General features: G+C 43.6%; 1 protein-coding gene across 13 annotated transcripts in view; it reads left to right on the forward strand.

Annotated features, from left to right (window-relative positions):
• The window catches only part of TJP1 (tight junction protein 1), a 343097-nt gene extending 328141 nt beyond the window's left edge, over window positions 1–14956 (forward strand). For 7 of the 13 annotated variants that reach the window (XM_049705651.1, XM_049705656.1, XM_033403030.2 and 4 more), the window contains 5 exons: window positions 4106–4281; window positions 7314–7794; window positions 9308–9525; window positions 10660–10803; window positions 13417–14956. In XM_049705651.1, coding sequence (XP_049561608.1) covers window positions 4106–4281; window positions 7314–7794; window positions 9308–9525; window positions 10660–10803; window positions 13417–13511 — 1114 coding nt within the window. In that variant the 3' untranslated portion in view covers window positions 13512–14956. Of the gene's footprint in view, window positions 1–4105; window positions 4341–5789; window positions 5922–7313; window positions 7795–9307; window positions 9526–10659; window positions 10804–13416 lie in introns of those variants that run through there. The other 6 variants (XM_049705654.1, XM_049705657.1, XM_033403025.2 and 3 more) reach the window with 4 other exon arrangements.
• Window positions 14957–16382: the final 1426 nt, after the last annotated feature.

The following is a 16382-nucleotide window of genomic DNA, read 5'->3' on the forward strand; positions in this document are numbered from 1 at the left end:
AGCCTGTGTGCTCCGCAACGGGAGAGGCCACAACAGTGAGAGGCCTGCGTGCTGCAAAAAAAAAAAAAGCAACCACAAATCACTTTTGTGCCTAAGTTTAAAATCATGAAGATTTTTACTGAATTAGATGCTTCGGACTGTCTGAACATATCATTTGTCACTTGCTGATCAGTGAAAATTCTTTTAGAATATACTTTAAAACCTCTAATATTAAAAGCCTACTTAAAAAAAAATTATTTATTTATGGCTGTATTGGGTCATCGTTGCTGCGCGCGAGCTCTCTCTAGTTGCGGCGAGCGGGGGCTACTCTTTATTGCGGTGCGTCGGCTTCTCATTGCGGTGGCTTCTCTTGTTGCGGAGCACAGGCTCTAGGTGCGCGGGCTCAGTAGTTGTGGATTGCAGGGTCTAGAGCACAGACTCAGTAGTTGTGGTGCACGGGCTTAGTTGCTCCGTGGCATGTGGGCTCTTCCCGGACCAGGGCTCGGACCCGTGTCCCCTGCATTTGCAGGCGGATTCTTAACCACTGCACCACCAGGGAAGTCCCTAAAAACCTACTTTCAATTACCACTTGCCTTCTAAGACATCATTTAAAGTGAAGATTTAAAACCTTTTCCACTGTTATCCATTTAAATCTTTGTCTACGGAAGAAAGCAGTTTATGAGAAACACAGCTGCGAACTGTGAGTGGTGCAGTTCGGGCTCTGTTTGAAGCAGACAGTCTTGCACGAGTGTTGTGAGCCTCCCCTAACACAAGCCTAGAGAGGTGCCCAGTGCATCTGGAGAGAGTCCAGACCAGGATGAGCTGGGCGTGGAGCCTGAGAAGCTCACCTTCCATGAGATGGAAGGGCGTCACCACTTTTACTGAAGCTGTTTAAACATATTCATTCCTCTCAGAAGGGAGTCCAGTTTAAAGAGAGATTTTATTTATCCTTTTACATACTTGGTAAATAGAATACAGCCTTAACAGGATACATTTAGGTCTAAAAAGTAAATTAAAAGTTTTGCTAGGGAATCAGATGACAAGGTATTTTTTGGTTTTGTGTGAATCTTGTTCTCTGGAGAGAAGACTCAGTAATATATCTATGACGTATAGCTTTCAGACATGGTCTAGAACACTGCCGAGCACTTGGCGGTGGAGGGGCTCAGTCATTCCATGTGGAGTGACCAAGGCTCAGCACAGGCCCCGGCGCACTCCTCCTCACGTCCACAGCCCTGGGAGGAACCAGTGTTTGCTGGGCAGAGGTCCCATGAGAAAGAGATCATGTCTGTCTCTGTAGATTCACTGCGGACTCGGTTTGATATTACTGTTTACTGTTGGTAGTGTTATGGGGTGAGAAAGTCTAACTTGAGATGGATACTAGGATGCCTTTCCTTCCTTTGTATATGAAAGTAATGCTGCATTTTCCCATATAATAAGGTTTTTTAAAAAAAATAATTTTTGGCTGCGTTGGGTCTTCCTTGCTGCATGCGGGCTTTCTCTATTTGCGGCGAGTGGGGGCTACTCTTTGTTACGGTGCGTGGGCTTCTCATTGCCGTCTTGTTGCAGAGCATGGGCTCCAGGTGCGTGGGCTTCAGTGGTTGTGGCTCGCGGGCTCTAGAGCACAGGCTCAGTCATTGTGGCTCACAGGCTTAGTTGCTCCACGGCATGTGGGATCTTCCCGGGCCAGGGCTCGAACCCATGTCCCCTGCATTGGCAGGCGGATTCTTAACCACTGAACCACCAGGGAAGCCCTCCCATATAGGTTTTTAATGGTTAGAGAGTTGGAAAGGAGACTCGAGTGTCCTAGAAGATGACTCAGCAGGAAGTTGTTTCTATGCCTTCCCTTTCTAATGCTGTTTTACTCTTTTGCCCAATTAATACAACTTTAATAATTGGAAAATAGTTTAAAATATGGGGCCCTCTTTGTCTTACATTTCAAAACTATTTACTGTTTGTCACCAATAGATTGCCTACAGGCCTTATTCTCTAAAGTAAAACATAGAAATAACAAAGTTACCGTCTTCCAGATAATGCGTGCTTTTGTTCCACTTAAAAGCACACCTTAAAAATGGAGGGAATTAGAGCAGGGAGAAGTCTTTGATAGCACAGGATAAGTGCCCCAGAAGCAGGCAGCTGTCACCCAGTCTCACAGTCTGTTGAGCCACATTGATGCTGGAGAGGTGAGGAGACAGCAGCCCTGACATCACCTCCAAAGCAAGTTAGGAGTTGCCAGGATTCCAGGCCAGGGCTAGAAGAGCAGGCTCCATCTGGGTCTGTGCATGTGCTGCAGCTCAGAGATTGAGTTATCTCCTTCAGGGCATCTAATGTGATTTCTGTCACTGGAATATCTACCTCTGAAGACGCAGCCTACCGTGAGACTTCCAGGTCTCAAGATAAATGTTGGTGGTTTTCAGCTTACAAGAATTAAGCATAAGATTGGCGTTAGGTGGTTTTGTGTGCATGTAGCATTATTAGATGAGAGAGGTGGAGACCAAGGGAGTCAGCGTGGCAGCTCTGCCCACCTCGGGGCTCAGCGTCAGGCTCGGAAGGAGCACGTGTTGATCGTGTATCCGTACCGTGCTAGCTGTGGTGCTGCATCACTTCTGTGTTTTCACTCTGGACTTCTGTGCCTAGCCCCCTTTCTTTCAACAGAGCACTCACCCCCACTTCTTCAGAACCCGCTGCTTTATTTCATTTCTTTGTTCAGCACCAGGAGTGGGCAGCGGGCCAAGGAGTGAAGCTTAGCCACACCGCTGCCCACCAGAGCCCCATGTGTGTGGAGGGTGGGCGGGTGGGGCCTAGCTGCGTTCCACGTCTCCACCGGCTGCTGGTGTCCCGAGCTAAATGAGAGCCAGTGGTGGTTTCCTTTATAGACTGAAGTATGCTGAAATGGTGGATGTGTGTTTTTTGGTTGATGCTTTAAAATGACATTTGAGTTCTGTTTGCTGCAAACTTAGATTGATCGTTTTCTTTAATTTTTCTGTTGCGCTTGCTTTGCCATCACCTAGATTTCTTGGCTCTTATACTAGCTCTGACTACTTGGAAAGGAGCTTCATGTGGTAAGACGGGGCACTGGTGTGAGGCTGTGACGTGAGGGTCCCTCGCTGTGGCACTGGCATTACGTGCACTTGCACGTGTTAACGTCGTCTTCAGTGCTTAGTCCAGACACCCAAAATGAGATAATGGCGCGGCTTTAAAGCTGATCATGACTAGACTCCGCGACAGTAGTCTTCTGTGAAAGTACATTCCAAGCGTCTGTGTGACTGCGTGTGCACGTAAAGCCAGTGTACAGCTTTGGCTCTGCAGAGCTCAGAGGGCAGTGTTGCAATTATGGGTCCTGTTTTAAAGATTTCTTTTGTGTGAATTTTACGTGTTCTATATTAACAATTGGCAATCTGAAAAAATAAGCAATTTGATTTAAATGAGCCTTAAAAATCAAGCAGTATTTGCTGCTCTAGCAATTGCTAAACAAAAAATGGATCTGGTAAATCCAGGATAAATTTTGAAGTAAAAAAAAGGTGCAGTGTTACTGGAACACAGCAGTACCCTTTGATTTACAAGCTGTTTTTGGCTGCTTTGGGGCAGAGTTTGAATAGCTGTGACAGAGGCCGTATGGCCAAGAAGCTGATAGCATTTCTTGTCAGCCCTTGACTAAGGGCTTGCCAGCCCCTGGCCCGTGACGTCACCTTCTGTGGTGCCTAGCCTGCACCAGAAGCTGGTGCTTCATGCCTTCTTAGGCACTACACCAGAAGGGAATCTAATGAGGATTTGGGCCAATAAATATTTTTCAGAATATTTGGACGACTTCATTAAACCTACCAGCCATTACTATTTTTTGTAGACCACAGTGTTGAATAGTACAAGTATACCCCGAATTCCATCTGCCTTTTGGTTGCCGTCTTTTGGATGCTTTACTAATATTCTTAAAATACCTGTGCTGCCTTTACACCTCTTGTGCTGGTGACTGGTTGGACTTGTTTGTGTGTTTTGGTAGAGTACCCACACTCATAAGGGTAAACTGTGAAATTCTCAAAAAAAAACCCTCAGGGATACTTAGAAGAAGGGGAACTTGCTTTGTGAATGTGGATCCGTCTGTAGGTGTTGGCATTTCCTCATTTTTCCACAGGGGGAAGTCTGCTGAGGCTGAAGCTGTGGACAGGCCGTTTGGGGAGAAGCGCTATGACCCACTGCAGGCCACACCACCCCCTCCGCCGCCGCCCGCCCAGTACAGCCAGGCCGCCCAGCCCGGCCCCAGCACCACCCTCAGCCTCCACTCACACACCAAGGGGACACTCGGCGAAGGTAGGCGGCTCAGGAGTTGGCAGGACCACTGTAATAGACTCACACTTACAAGATGAAAAGTACGTGATAGAAACCTCTGGGCTGAGAACAGCGAAAAATAAGGGGCTTTGTTAAAAGTACCTCTTCTTTTTCATGATAATGACAGTTATATCGGACAAGCCTTTTAGCTAAATAGATTTTAACCTGCCTCCTTAACATAGCTTAATTTCTGAAAGTAGTTTTTGTTTACCAGTATGCCCAAAACTAAATGTTTGAATGGTGGTTCGTAAAAATTATGGTGATGTCCGTCTTCGCATGTGGATATAGGGCGGCCGTAGAGTTTCACATAATACGTGTCCCCGAGCACCTCGTCTTTGCATTTGTGTTCTGTGGCGGAGGCTCATCAAGATAGATCCCATCAGCTCCAGAGCGCTCACCTCAGGGTGGCGTCCCTGCGTGTGCACCCACGTCTTCTCCTTCACATCTCTGAGCAGTAACTGCCTCTCTTCCCGGGCCACTGGCCCAGCTCCTCTCCCCGCTCTCCTGCTTCCTTCATCTTCCTCTCCCCTTCCCCATAATCCTTCCCTTTGCCTTCCAGTAAGTGCCACTGCCTCATGCCACCTTCCCAGCTCCACAGCCATTAGACGTCCTGGAAGGGACTGTTGCCTCCACCCTCCCAACCAACATCTCTCTTCTCATTTGGTGCTTTCAAAGGATACACCACAGTTCACCCATCTCCTGGTGATGTTTTGCTCCTAGAGACAGTGCTCCTCTGTATTTATGTAGGAGTCCAATCCCAGGGGTATAATTTGATATTACTAATTATGTTAGGATTTTCTTTACACACTATCATGTCTGCCGATAAAGTTTAAATTTTTACTCTCCAAACCTTATGCCATTTTTGCACTGGCTGAGACATCATAGTAAAATGTTGAGTTGAAATGATGGTGGCAGACATCTTTTGCTAGTTCCCCATTGTGGGGAGAAACGATTGAATGTTTCACCGTTACAATGTTAGCTGTAGGGGTTTTTGTAGGTGCCTTTTATTATGTGTAGAATGTTCCCTTCTAGTCCTAGTTTGCTGAAAGCATTTTGTCAACTGTTTTTTTCTTGTATGTACATTGTCCCTCAGTATCCGCAGGGGACTGATCCCAGGACCCCACCACCACCACCACTTCACCCCCATCCCACCATGCACACTGAAATCTGCGGATACACACGTCCCCTGTGTAACTGGTGTAGTACAGTCGACCCTCTGTGTCCATGGGCTCTGCATCCGCAGATACAGAGGGCCAAACGCACGAAGACGATCCTAAGATTTGTCTCCTTCATTCTGTTTCTGTAATAAGTTATCTTACTATGTTCACAAGGAGCTTTGGTTTATAATTTCCTTATAATGTCCTTGTCTGGTTTTGGTATCAAAGTTGTGCTAGAGTCATGAAAGAGAGCTGGGACGTGTTCCCTCTTTCTCTCATTTCTGGAAGAGTTTGTATAGCACTGATATGATTTTTTCCTTAATTATTTCATAGAATTCAGTTGGTGCTATTTTGCACTGCCACCAGTGGTACAGAGGGTCCCTGACTTATGACGGTTTGACTTTACATGGTGCAGAAGCGATGCACATTCACTAGAAACTACTTCGAATTTCGATCTTTTCTCAGGTTAGCAATAAGCAATACAATCTCTCGTGAAGCTGGGCAGCGGCTGTGAGAAGAGCCCCCAGTCAGACGCTGCATCACGGGGGTGAATAACTGACACACTTTGAACTGTCCTGGACCCAGAGAGCCAGTCTTGTTTTTTTACTTACAGGACAGTATTCAATAGATCACATGAGATATTTAACACTTTATTATAATATTTTGTGTTAGATGATCTTGCCCAACTGTAGGCTAATGAGAGTATTCTGAGCACGTTCAGGGAGACTGGGCTGAGCTACGATTCTGGTAGGTCCCGTGTATTAAGCACATTTTTTACTTTGAACCTCCCCTGGGAAGTCGAGGAAGATCTGTACATGGAAATTTCTGTTATTCCACATCTTTGCCAATGCTTGGCATTACCAGACTTGTAAGTTTTGCCAATTTAATGGATGTGAAATGATGTTTTTTGTTTTTGTTTTGCATTTTCCTAATTAATAGTGATGTTGAGTATCTTATTGTATGATTACTGGTTAGTCTAGTCTTCACTTGCGTTTTTGCTTGTTCAGGTCTTTGCCTATTTTCCTATTGGTTGATTCTTTCTTATGGATGTATAGGTATTCTTCATAGGTTTTGGATCCTAATTTTTTTTAAAATCAGTTATATGTGTTGTACATAGCTCCTGCCAATCTGTGACTTTTCTTTTTTAACTTTAATTGTGGTGAGTTTTGTAGTACTGATTTTTTTTTTTTTTAACATGGCCAGTTTTGTCATTCTGTTTCTAATTTATTGTGGACACTGGAGCGGGGTCACTCTGATGCCAGTCTCTGGAGGCCAGGGCTCCCAGCCACATGACCCTGACTCCAGGCAGCAGGTACATGAACACTGTCCCAGGTGTCCCTGCTACCTCCTGGCCCCTCAGCATCACACACAGCCACCAGGGGTCAAGAGTGTCCTCAGACTGCTGACCCAGACCCAGTCAGTCATTGACTCTGACACCAGGACAGGTTAAGATGAGAGGGACATCAGATGACTGTTAGAACTTGTGTCAGGAAGGGCGTTTTGGTTTTTGTTTTCTGTATGGATGAAAAGTTGTTTCAAGGTTTATTCCTAAAAACTTAGTTTAACATGGTCACCACGGTCTCCCACAGAATCACTTGTTGATACTTTCATGAATGAATTACTTATCTGGATAGATTTTATTCTTGACCCATTATAACATCTTTTCCATCTCACAAACCATTACAGTCAGTTAGAGATGGGTTTGTAATTCTTTTTTTGTTCAAGCCACCGAATGTACTTTATTGTTTTTCTTATTGAAGTATAGTTGACTTATAATATTAGTTTTGATGTACAACATAGTATTCAGTAGCTGTTTTCAGGAAGTTTTTGAAATACTTATATGTGTGTGTTTTACAGGTAATTCCATGTCATTGGATTTTCAGAGCTCTTTAGTGTCCAAACCAGACCCACCTCCATCTCAGAATAAGCCAGCAGCTTACAGACCAGCCAACCGAGAAGACGCTGCCCAGTCTGCTTTCTATCCCCAGAAAAGTTTCCCAGATAAAGCCCCAGCTAACGGGGCCGAACAGACTCAGAAAATGATCACTCCAGCATACAATCGATTCACACCAAAACCATATACAAGTTCTGCGCGGCCATTTGAACGCAAGTTTGAAAGTCCTAAATTCAGTCACAATCTCCTGACGAGCGAAACTGCACATAAACCTGACTTGTCTTCCAAAGCCCCCACTTCTCCGAAAACTCTGGTGAAAGCACACAGTTCCACGCAGCCTCCGGAGTTTGACAGTGGAGTTGAGACGTTCTCTGTCCACGCAGATAATAAGCCTAAATATCAAGTAAACAGCATCAGCACAGGGCCTAAAGCTGTGCCCGTGAGGTAAGATTTTCTTGGCCTGGTGATGTCTCTCACATGAGTTGGGTGTAGTTTTGGGAACCTGACTGATGATTTCAACTCAAACTTTAAGCTGAATGGTGTTGTCCAAAATGTTGGAATGACTAAAGGTTCTGCAAGAGGCACTAAAGCTGGTGCTCATTATCTCCATTGTGTAAGAACCCAGGCTGAGAGGCACTGTATTTCACTCAGGGTCACACAGCCATGCTCAGGGAGCCTAGACCCAGCCACTGGTCTGACTTCTGACCTCAGAGCCAGACTCCTAACCAGCCCTGGCTTCCCATGACCTCTGACCTCCAGCTGGGGCGGCACATTTGGAGAATATCTCAAAAATAATAGAGTATCTGTATTCCTCATCCACTGTTTATTCAGCAGTGAGTTTGAAAAGAAGTAAAGGTGTAATAACCTCAAAATGGTTGTTTAAAAAAGAGCTTTCTTAATAGTTTTGGTCAGATGGCTGAGCAAATGAGATGAACCCAGCCTGCCTGGAGCCACACTCCCTACACCCCTCCCCTCATCTGCACAGTGACCGACAAGACCCGTGCTGGCCATGCAGAAACCTCCCTAAGCCACTGACGCAGAAAGTACTCGCGGGCCACCGGCAGGCTGCCTCCCGAGCGGAAGGACAGGCCAGCCAGGGGATGTGGAGGAGCGGCCCCCTCACAGGGGCCCCACGGTACCATTGCCCCGGGGAGCCCATGCCCACCGCTCTGGCCACGGAGGAGTGAAGCCGCAGCTCCCTGCACTCACTTTCATTTTGTTGGCCCATCTTTCTGCTCACCTTTAGTCCCGGCTCAAAATTTTGCTTCAAGAAGTCCTGAGGGGAAAAAAAAAGGAAGTCCTGAGAGCCTGCACTTTTGAAGGAGATTTGGTACCACATCCCCTCTGCCTCAGGTGTCTTTGTGTGAACCGCGTGAATGGACCATCTCCTCTCCATGAGCGATTGCCCACACCAGAGTCTTTATTACCTCATGGAATTGGGTGTCTGTGCTTAGGGAGTGGGGAGGGAAGGCCATAGTATGCACACCAGAAATCCTCAGGAGAGAGCGAGCCTAATTAGTGTATTTTATCAGGTCTAAGATGCCATCAGTTGTGAGATGCACCACTGTCTTACGTATCACTAAGAAGGAAAAAAACATGCTACCAATTAAACCATGATGTGCCATCAGTTTTAAAACACCAGTTTCATGGCTGTAAAATATTGGGTGAGCACTGTATCAGGCCTTGCATGTTCTGATCGCAAAAATCAGTAATGAAGGAAACGTGACTATTACCTTTAAAAATGACATTAAAAAAAAAATGACATTGACTTCTCGAGGAAGAATATGCTTAGTTATCCCTGTGAGTAAAGTCTGTCAGTCACTGAAAACTTATTAAAGTAAGTAACTGCTTGATTATATGGAGAGAGAAAAAGAGAATGAAACCACCGACTAGACTAGCAGTGAAAGCTCCTGTATGTCACTAGGAATGTACTCACTGGCCATTTCTGAACTCTCAGTCCCTCAGCTGTAGAAGAGGATGAAGATGAGGATGGTCACACTGTGGTGGCCACCGCCCGCGGCGTATTTAACAGCAACGGCGGGGTGCTGAGCTCCATAGAGACCGGCGTTAGTATCATTATCCCCCAAGGAGCCATTCCTGAGGGAGTCGAGCAGGAAATCTATTTCAAGGTCTGCCGAGACAACAGCATCCTCCCGCCTTTGGATAAGGAGAAAGGTGAGTGTGTGATTTCCTGCTTAGTTTCAATAACTCGAGTTGCCCTGTGTGCTTTTCAAAGCTTACTGTGCTCAGTAGACGGGATACCCTAGACCTCTGTTCTCCCCCCACCCTGGCTGCCCTCAAGTTCCTTCTACTAGGGAGGGCCTCTCGAATGAGCACTGTGGAGAGGGGAGCCTGTGCTACCTTCACTGTGACGGTGACAATAGGGGATGGGTCATTGGGCAGTCCTGTACCTGCCAGCCAGTCTTAGCCGACCTCACCAGATTTTTGTCTTTGAGTCGTTCCTTCCTGCCTTGCAGCTCTAGAGATGGATTAGGTAACACCCACTCCAAAGGCCTTGCTCTGTGCTGCCACCTGCTGGTGGAATGCAAGGCTCTCGGGTCAGATCTTCCTCACTGCGCAGACCTAGCACAAGTAAACACTGCAGAGGAGGAAGCATCCCCATCGGCTGTCGCGGTGTGTGTTTCTGAGCTGCTTCAGGAATCTAGGAATGCTCTTATTTTTCACAGTCTTCCAGATCTGTCAGGATGAAATGATAATGAACCATGTTGCAACGTCTTTTAGAATATTTTAGCAGTGCTTTGCTTCCTTAAATACATTATTTTAGCTCATTTTCGTACATTTTGCCAGAATACTAACATGTTGGCCCTCCTGCGTGAATCTCTTAAACCAAGTCTGTAGCAAATACAACATTAAAAACACAAGATATAAGTAACATTTGTAAAATGTTTGAGTATGTCTTATATCATAAGAATGCTGTGATTGAATGAAGTAGCCACCAGCAACGTTGTGGCTGTTTAGCACTTGAATTGTGGCTGTTTTAATTGAAACGGGCTAGAAGTGTAAAATACACACCAGTTTCAAAGATTCAGTATATTGCTCACACGTTGAAATAATGTTTTGGATATATTGGGTTATATAAAATATTAAAATTGACTTCAACTGTTCCTTTTTAATGTGGCTACTGGAAAATATTAAGTTACATCTGTGGCTCCTGTTACATTTTTCTTGGTCAGTGCTACTACAGAGAACTAACCCTCTTTGGCTTTAAAGCATATGGTTAGAAGGAGGGTGAGGAGGGTGTGGGTCTAGAAGGAAGCCAGCCATCTAACCTCTCTCCCCCCGCCCCAGGTGAGACCCTGCTGAGCCCCTTAGTGATGTGCGGGCCCCATGGCCTCAAGTTCCTGAAGCCCGTGGAGCTGCGCTTACCACACTGTGCGTCCATGACTCCTGACGGTTGGTCTTTTGCTCTAAAATCATCCGACTCCTCGTCGGGTATGCTGTCTTCACTCTGTCCTTTGGGGGCTTTGGGTACTGTCGTTGATTGACCCGTGGGCTGACGGAGCTACCCGTGCTGTCTGTGCACAGATCCTCCCTCTGTTCCTGTGGCCTTGTAGGCATCACCAGTGTTTTGGAGTTTATTTGTGGTACATATATTGTAAATGAAAACTGAAAGGTAGAGAAGCTTCTGCCTTGTAAACATTGATGATTTGGCCAAAGGTTGACTGTTTCTTGGTGTTCAACAAAATTATTCTGTCAAAATTTTTAAGATGAGGTGGAAGAATTGATATTGTCCTACATATATATGCATTTTCATCTTTATACTAAAATGATTTGATTCCTTTATGTAATAATTTCTATTTTTGGTTACTATTTCTCAGTCTACAAAGTATATATATATATACTTTGTAGGGGTGTGTGTGTGTGTGTGTATACACACACACACTAGAGAAACTTGAAAGATAAAAGACCTTACACTGTGATCATACTTGGCCATGGTTTTTCCATGTAAAACTCAAAATAACTTCTGTAATACACTTTTAAAATGGCTTATTGCTGTCAAGATCATAATTTCAAAGCTTCCATTGCATTTTCACATTTCTCACTTCCTTGGGTGACTAAGTCAGTTAGACTAAAGTCAGAACTTCCTATATTTACGGCACAGAACACTTTAATTGAACCTGATGTAGAAAAAAAGAATTTAAAGTTCTTCTGAATTTTTGATAAATCAGATGAGCATTATACAGTTTTAGTTTGGTACAGTATGAAATAGAGTTTTATGGTGTAAAGAACATATTTTAATATTACCCAACATAAAATATTACATATATTCATTCACAACTACCCCATTTTCTGGGAAAAGTTCTTCAGGAACTCCACTGAGAAACATTTTATTAGCCTAGTTTGAACTAATGAATTAAAATTAATAAAACTGCATTTAAAACATATATTCCAAAAGTCAGGTTTTAGTGTGGGCTGTGATCGTCCTCTAACCCAAAATAGGTTGAGGGTCCTTAAAGTAACTATGTTGTTACTTGTTTTATAAGCAATTTTTTTTCCAGATACGAAAAAAATCAGTATGCTTCGTATAATTTGTTTTGTGCCACAGAACATGTTATTTTGTTAGATTGAAACAACTTACTTTTTCCTGTGTTAAATTTGAGTATGTACACCTAGAAGAGAAATGTAATTTTATGTAATTCTGTGTGGCTTCGGAATGCTTTTGCTACTATAAATTTCTGTTTTAAAAAGTCAAGGTAGATTTTGATAGCTACTGACTTAATTCCTTAATTCCAAGAAGCATTTATTAGTATATTGGAAAGAATTTTGAACCTAAAGATAAAGTTTCTCCCAAGAGTTGTCGTAACTATCTCATTGCCTAAACAATTTAACTGCAGTATTGCACAAGCCCACATGTACCTGTGAAGTTAAACCCCTCTGTTTTAAACTGCTGAGCCCACCATGACTCAGATGTCGCTTAGGTAACGGACAGCTTACAGTCTGCAGTGTTTCTCAGCCTTGGCCCTGTGGGGTGTTTAGCAGCCTCCCTGGCCTCCACCCGCTAGATGCCAGTTGTGACAAGCAAAATTGCCTCCAGACATTGTCCCCTGAGGGGCAGAACTGCTCCTGGTGGGGAGAACTGTTGCTTTACAGGCAGCAGCTTTGACTGTCACTTACCATGGACACAAGAGGTGTATGGCTGTCCCAGCCTTCTTTACGTTGAGTCCACTGCCAGGGCTCCTTAGCTGTAGCTGCAAATCTCAAATCACCTGGTTAAAAGCTGGTTAAAAACTCCAAAGCCCAGGCCCTGCTTCAGTCTTACTCAGTTCAATGACTTTTGGAAGCATCATGAATGGTTTTGTTGTACAGCAGGATCAGGGCTAAGAATCTCTGGCCCAGTCTCAATGATTTTTTTTTTTTTTTTTGTAAAGGGGAGGAGGCTCCTTAACCGAATTCTGCAGTGTTGAGGGTTTCATTTGGTCTGTCAAGTGTGAGAAATGTGTTCTCATACTCAGCTCAAATGGGGTAATCATATAATTATTGTCTAAACTTTTGAAAGTGAAAGAAGGGTACTCTTTTTTTCTTTTTTTTTTTGCGGTACGCGGGCCTCTCACTGTTGTGGCCTCTCCCGTTGCGGAGCACAGGCTCAGCGGCCATAGCTCATGGGCCCAGCCGCTCCGCGGCATGTGGGATCTTCCCAGACCAGGGCACGAACCCACGTCCCCTGCATTGGCAGGCAGACTCTCAACCACTGCGCCACCAGGGAAGCCCAAGAAGGGTACTCTTAATAATAATACTCAGGGGCAAACTGGAACTGTCCCAGGCACATGATCACCCTAACTTTTATTCATTTTTTAAAAGGCTCAAACTTGAAAACATAAAAAATAAACGAGAAATCTGCAACAGCTTTTGGATCATTAGATTCCAGTGGGTCTCCAATGAAGTACATATATAGCACTAAGAGTTTTGGTACAAGTGCGGTATGCTGAAGAAATAGAGGAAAATTGTATCTAAATATATATGTTTGTGTTTGTCTCATGATTGCAAAGCATTACAGATAGCAGTTTAACCAACCAGAAATGACATGAACTTTTTTTTCTCTCGTAGGCGATCCTAAAACCTGGCAAAACAAGTGTCTTCCTGGAGATCCAAATTATCTTGTTGGAGCAAACTGTGTTTCTGTCTTGATTGACCACTTTTAATTCTTAAAATATAGGAACTTGATTAAATAATGTGAAACTGGGTTAAACTTACTAAATCTAAATGGAACCACTCCATCAAGTATTATATACTTTTCCTATAATTGACACTGCAGTGTGTTAGTATCACACGCTTTGTTTGAACTGGAGAGGCTGAGTGAACATCCCCTGAACCGTGCTTGGGAAACATGCTGCCTGCTGCATGTTGGGGGTCGGTGTTGGCTACAGGCTCCAAGATGTGATGCTTTGTAATGAGTTTTGTACTTTTATATGGTCACTGCTTAACTTCACATATTGATTTCCGTTAAAATACCAGCCAGTAAATGGGGTGCATTTGAGTTTTGTTCTTTCCAAAGTACACTGTTCCAGACTTTATTATGGCCCTGGCCTGGCATACACATTTTTATTATGCATGAGGTAATCACACGTTTTTAAAAAGCACCTCAAATGTATAACCAGTGTAGTGGATTTAACAGAAATGTACAGCAAGAGGAATTTATAGCTTTTTTTTTTTTTTTTTGGCGGGGCGGGGCAAGTGAAGACAATTACTTACTGTATATGAAAACTCATTTTTCTTAGGGAAGGACACCAAAGCATGTGAGACTGGTTCTGTGGCCTCTTTGGATCTATAAGTTAACCATATCACCATAGACATACTAACCAGCAGGAATGCCTTACCCTTGTGTTTTTAATTCTTAGATCGTTCTGTGTATTACTAAGTTTTTACGGCTTTTGTGCACATCTAGATACTGTATCATGAAAAGATTGAGTGAATTGTGGATTTGGTGGTTTCAGAATGTGTAATCACCCAGAAGAAAATAATGGTGTGATTTGGGGTGGGGTTTTTTTTTTTGTTTTGTTTGTTTGGCAAGGGGCAGTGGTTGTTTTCTCTCTTTTTTTTTTTTTTTTTAGGCTATGCATTTAAAAACTTTTGATGTTTTAAGGATGCTTGTACATAAGGCGTGCATACCACTTTGTTCTTGGTTTGTAAATTAACTTTTATAAACTTTACCTTTTTTATACATAAACAAAACCAAGTTTCTTAAGGCTACCTTTGTATTCTCTCCTGTACCTCTTGAGCCTTGAACTTTGACCTCTGCAGCAATAAAGCAGCATTTCTATGACACACACAAGGTCAGTTTTTTAAGAAAAAGAATGCACAGAGTTGTTACATTTTTAAATGCTGCATTCAAAAGATACAGTTACTCAGAATTCTCTAGTTTGAATAAATTCTTGCAAAGTATCCCTATTGTAATTTGTGATATGATGCTGTGCCCTAAAGTGTATTTTTTTACTAATAGACAATTTATTGTGGCACATCAGCACAATTTCTGTTTAGATAATACACCGCTACATTCTGTTAATCAGTAGGTGTGACTGAATTTCTTTTGCAGTTATTAAAAAATCTCAAATTTCTAAATCTGCAGAATAAAACTTTTTAAAATAAAGTGCTGGTTTGGTCTGTTTGCCCGCTATTTCTAGTATTGTTTAACTTCATAATCCTAGTTTAAAATCCTGCACACTGATCCTCATCACCCAGTTGCCTGCTGCCGCGTTGGTCCTGGTGGGGGTGGGGGATTTGGAGTGAGCCCCTGTTGCCAGTGCATCCTGGTAGAAGACAGAGCAGGAGAAGGGGGGGAAGGCGGAGTCTTCCCACTGTGCCTGTAAGTGTCTGTGGATGTATGTGTTTATTCATGTTCCTTAGGGCCAACTTGTATATGGTTTTGTCTCCTCCCTTATAGTTTTAGAAAAACATAACATGGGCCGATTATGGGGATTTAATCTGCAGTTTGTGCAGATGCCACCAGAAAATTACCAGAGCTAATCAATGAATTTAGTAAAGTCGCAAGATACAAAACTAACAAACAAATCTCTTGCGTTCCTGTACACTAACAATGAAAGATCAGAAAGAGAAATTAAGGAAACAATCCCATTTACCACTGCAACAGAAAGAATCAAATACCTAGGAATAAACATACCTAAGGAGGCAAAAGACTTGTATGCAGCAAAGTATAAGATACAGATGAAATAAATCAAAGATGACACAAACAGATGGAGAGATATACCATGTTCTTGGACTGGAAGAACCAATGTTGTGAAAACGACTGTACTACCCAAAGCAATCTACAGATTCAGTGTACTCCCTATCAAATTACCAGTGGCATTTTTCACAGAATTAGAACAAAGAATTTTACAATTTGTATGGAAACACCTTGAGTAGCCAAAGCAATCTTGGTGGGGCGGGTGGGGGTGGGGGAATGGAGCTGGAGGTATCAGGGTCCCTGACTTCACACTATACTACTACTACAAAGCTACAGTAATCAAGACACTATGGTACTCGTACAAAAACAAATACAGATCAATGGAACAGGATAGAAAGCCCAGAGATAAACCCATACACCTGTGGTCACCGAATCTATAACAGAAGGCAAGGATATACAATGAAGCAAAGACAGCCTCTACAATAAGTGGTGCTAGAAAAACTGAACAGCTACGTGTAAAGAATGAAATTAGAACACTCCCTAACACCATACACAAAAATAAACTCCAAATGGATTAAAGACCTAAATGTAAGGCCAGACACCATAAAACTCTTAGAGGAAAACATAGGCAGGGCTTCCCTGGTGGCACAGTGGTTGAGAGTCCGCCTGCCGATGCAGGGGACACGGGTTCGTGCCCCGGTCCAGGAAGATCCCACATGCCACGGAGCAGCTGGGCCCGTGAGCCATGGCCACTGAGCCTGTGTGTCCGGAGCCTGTGCTCTGCAACACGAGAGGCCACAACAGTGAGGCCCGCATACAGGAAAATAAAAAAACATAGGCAAAACACTCTGACATAAATCGCACCAAAATCTTTTTTGACCCACCTCCTAAA

Source organism: Orcinus orca, chromosome 2, assembly GCF_937001465.1.
Source record: "Orcinus orca chromosome 2, mOrcOrc1.1, whole genome shotgun sequence".
Lineage (NCBI taxonomy): Eukaryota > Metazoa > Chordata > Mammalia > Artiodactyla > Delphinidae > Orcinus > Orcinus orca.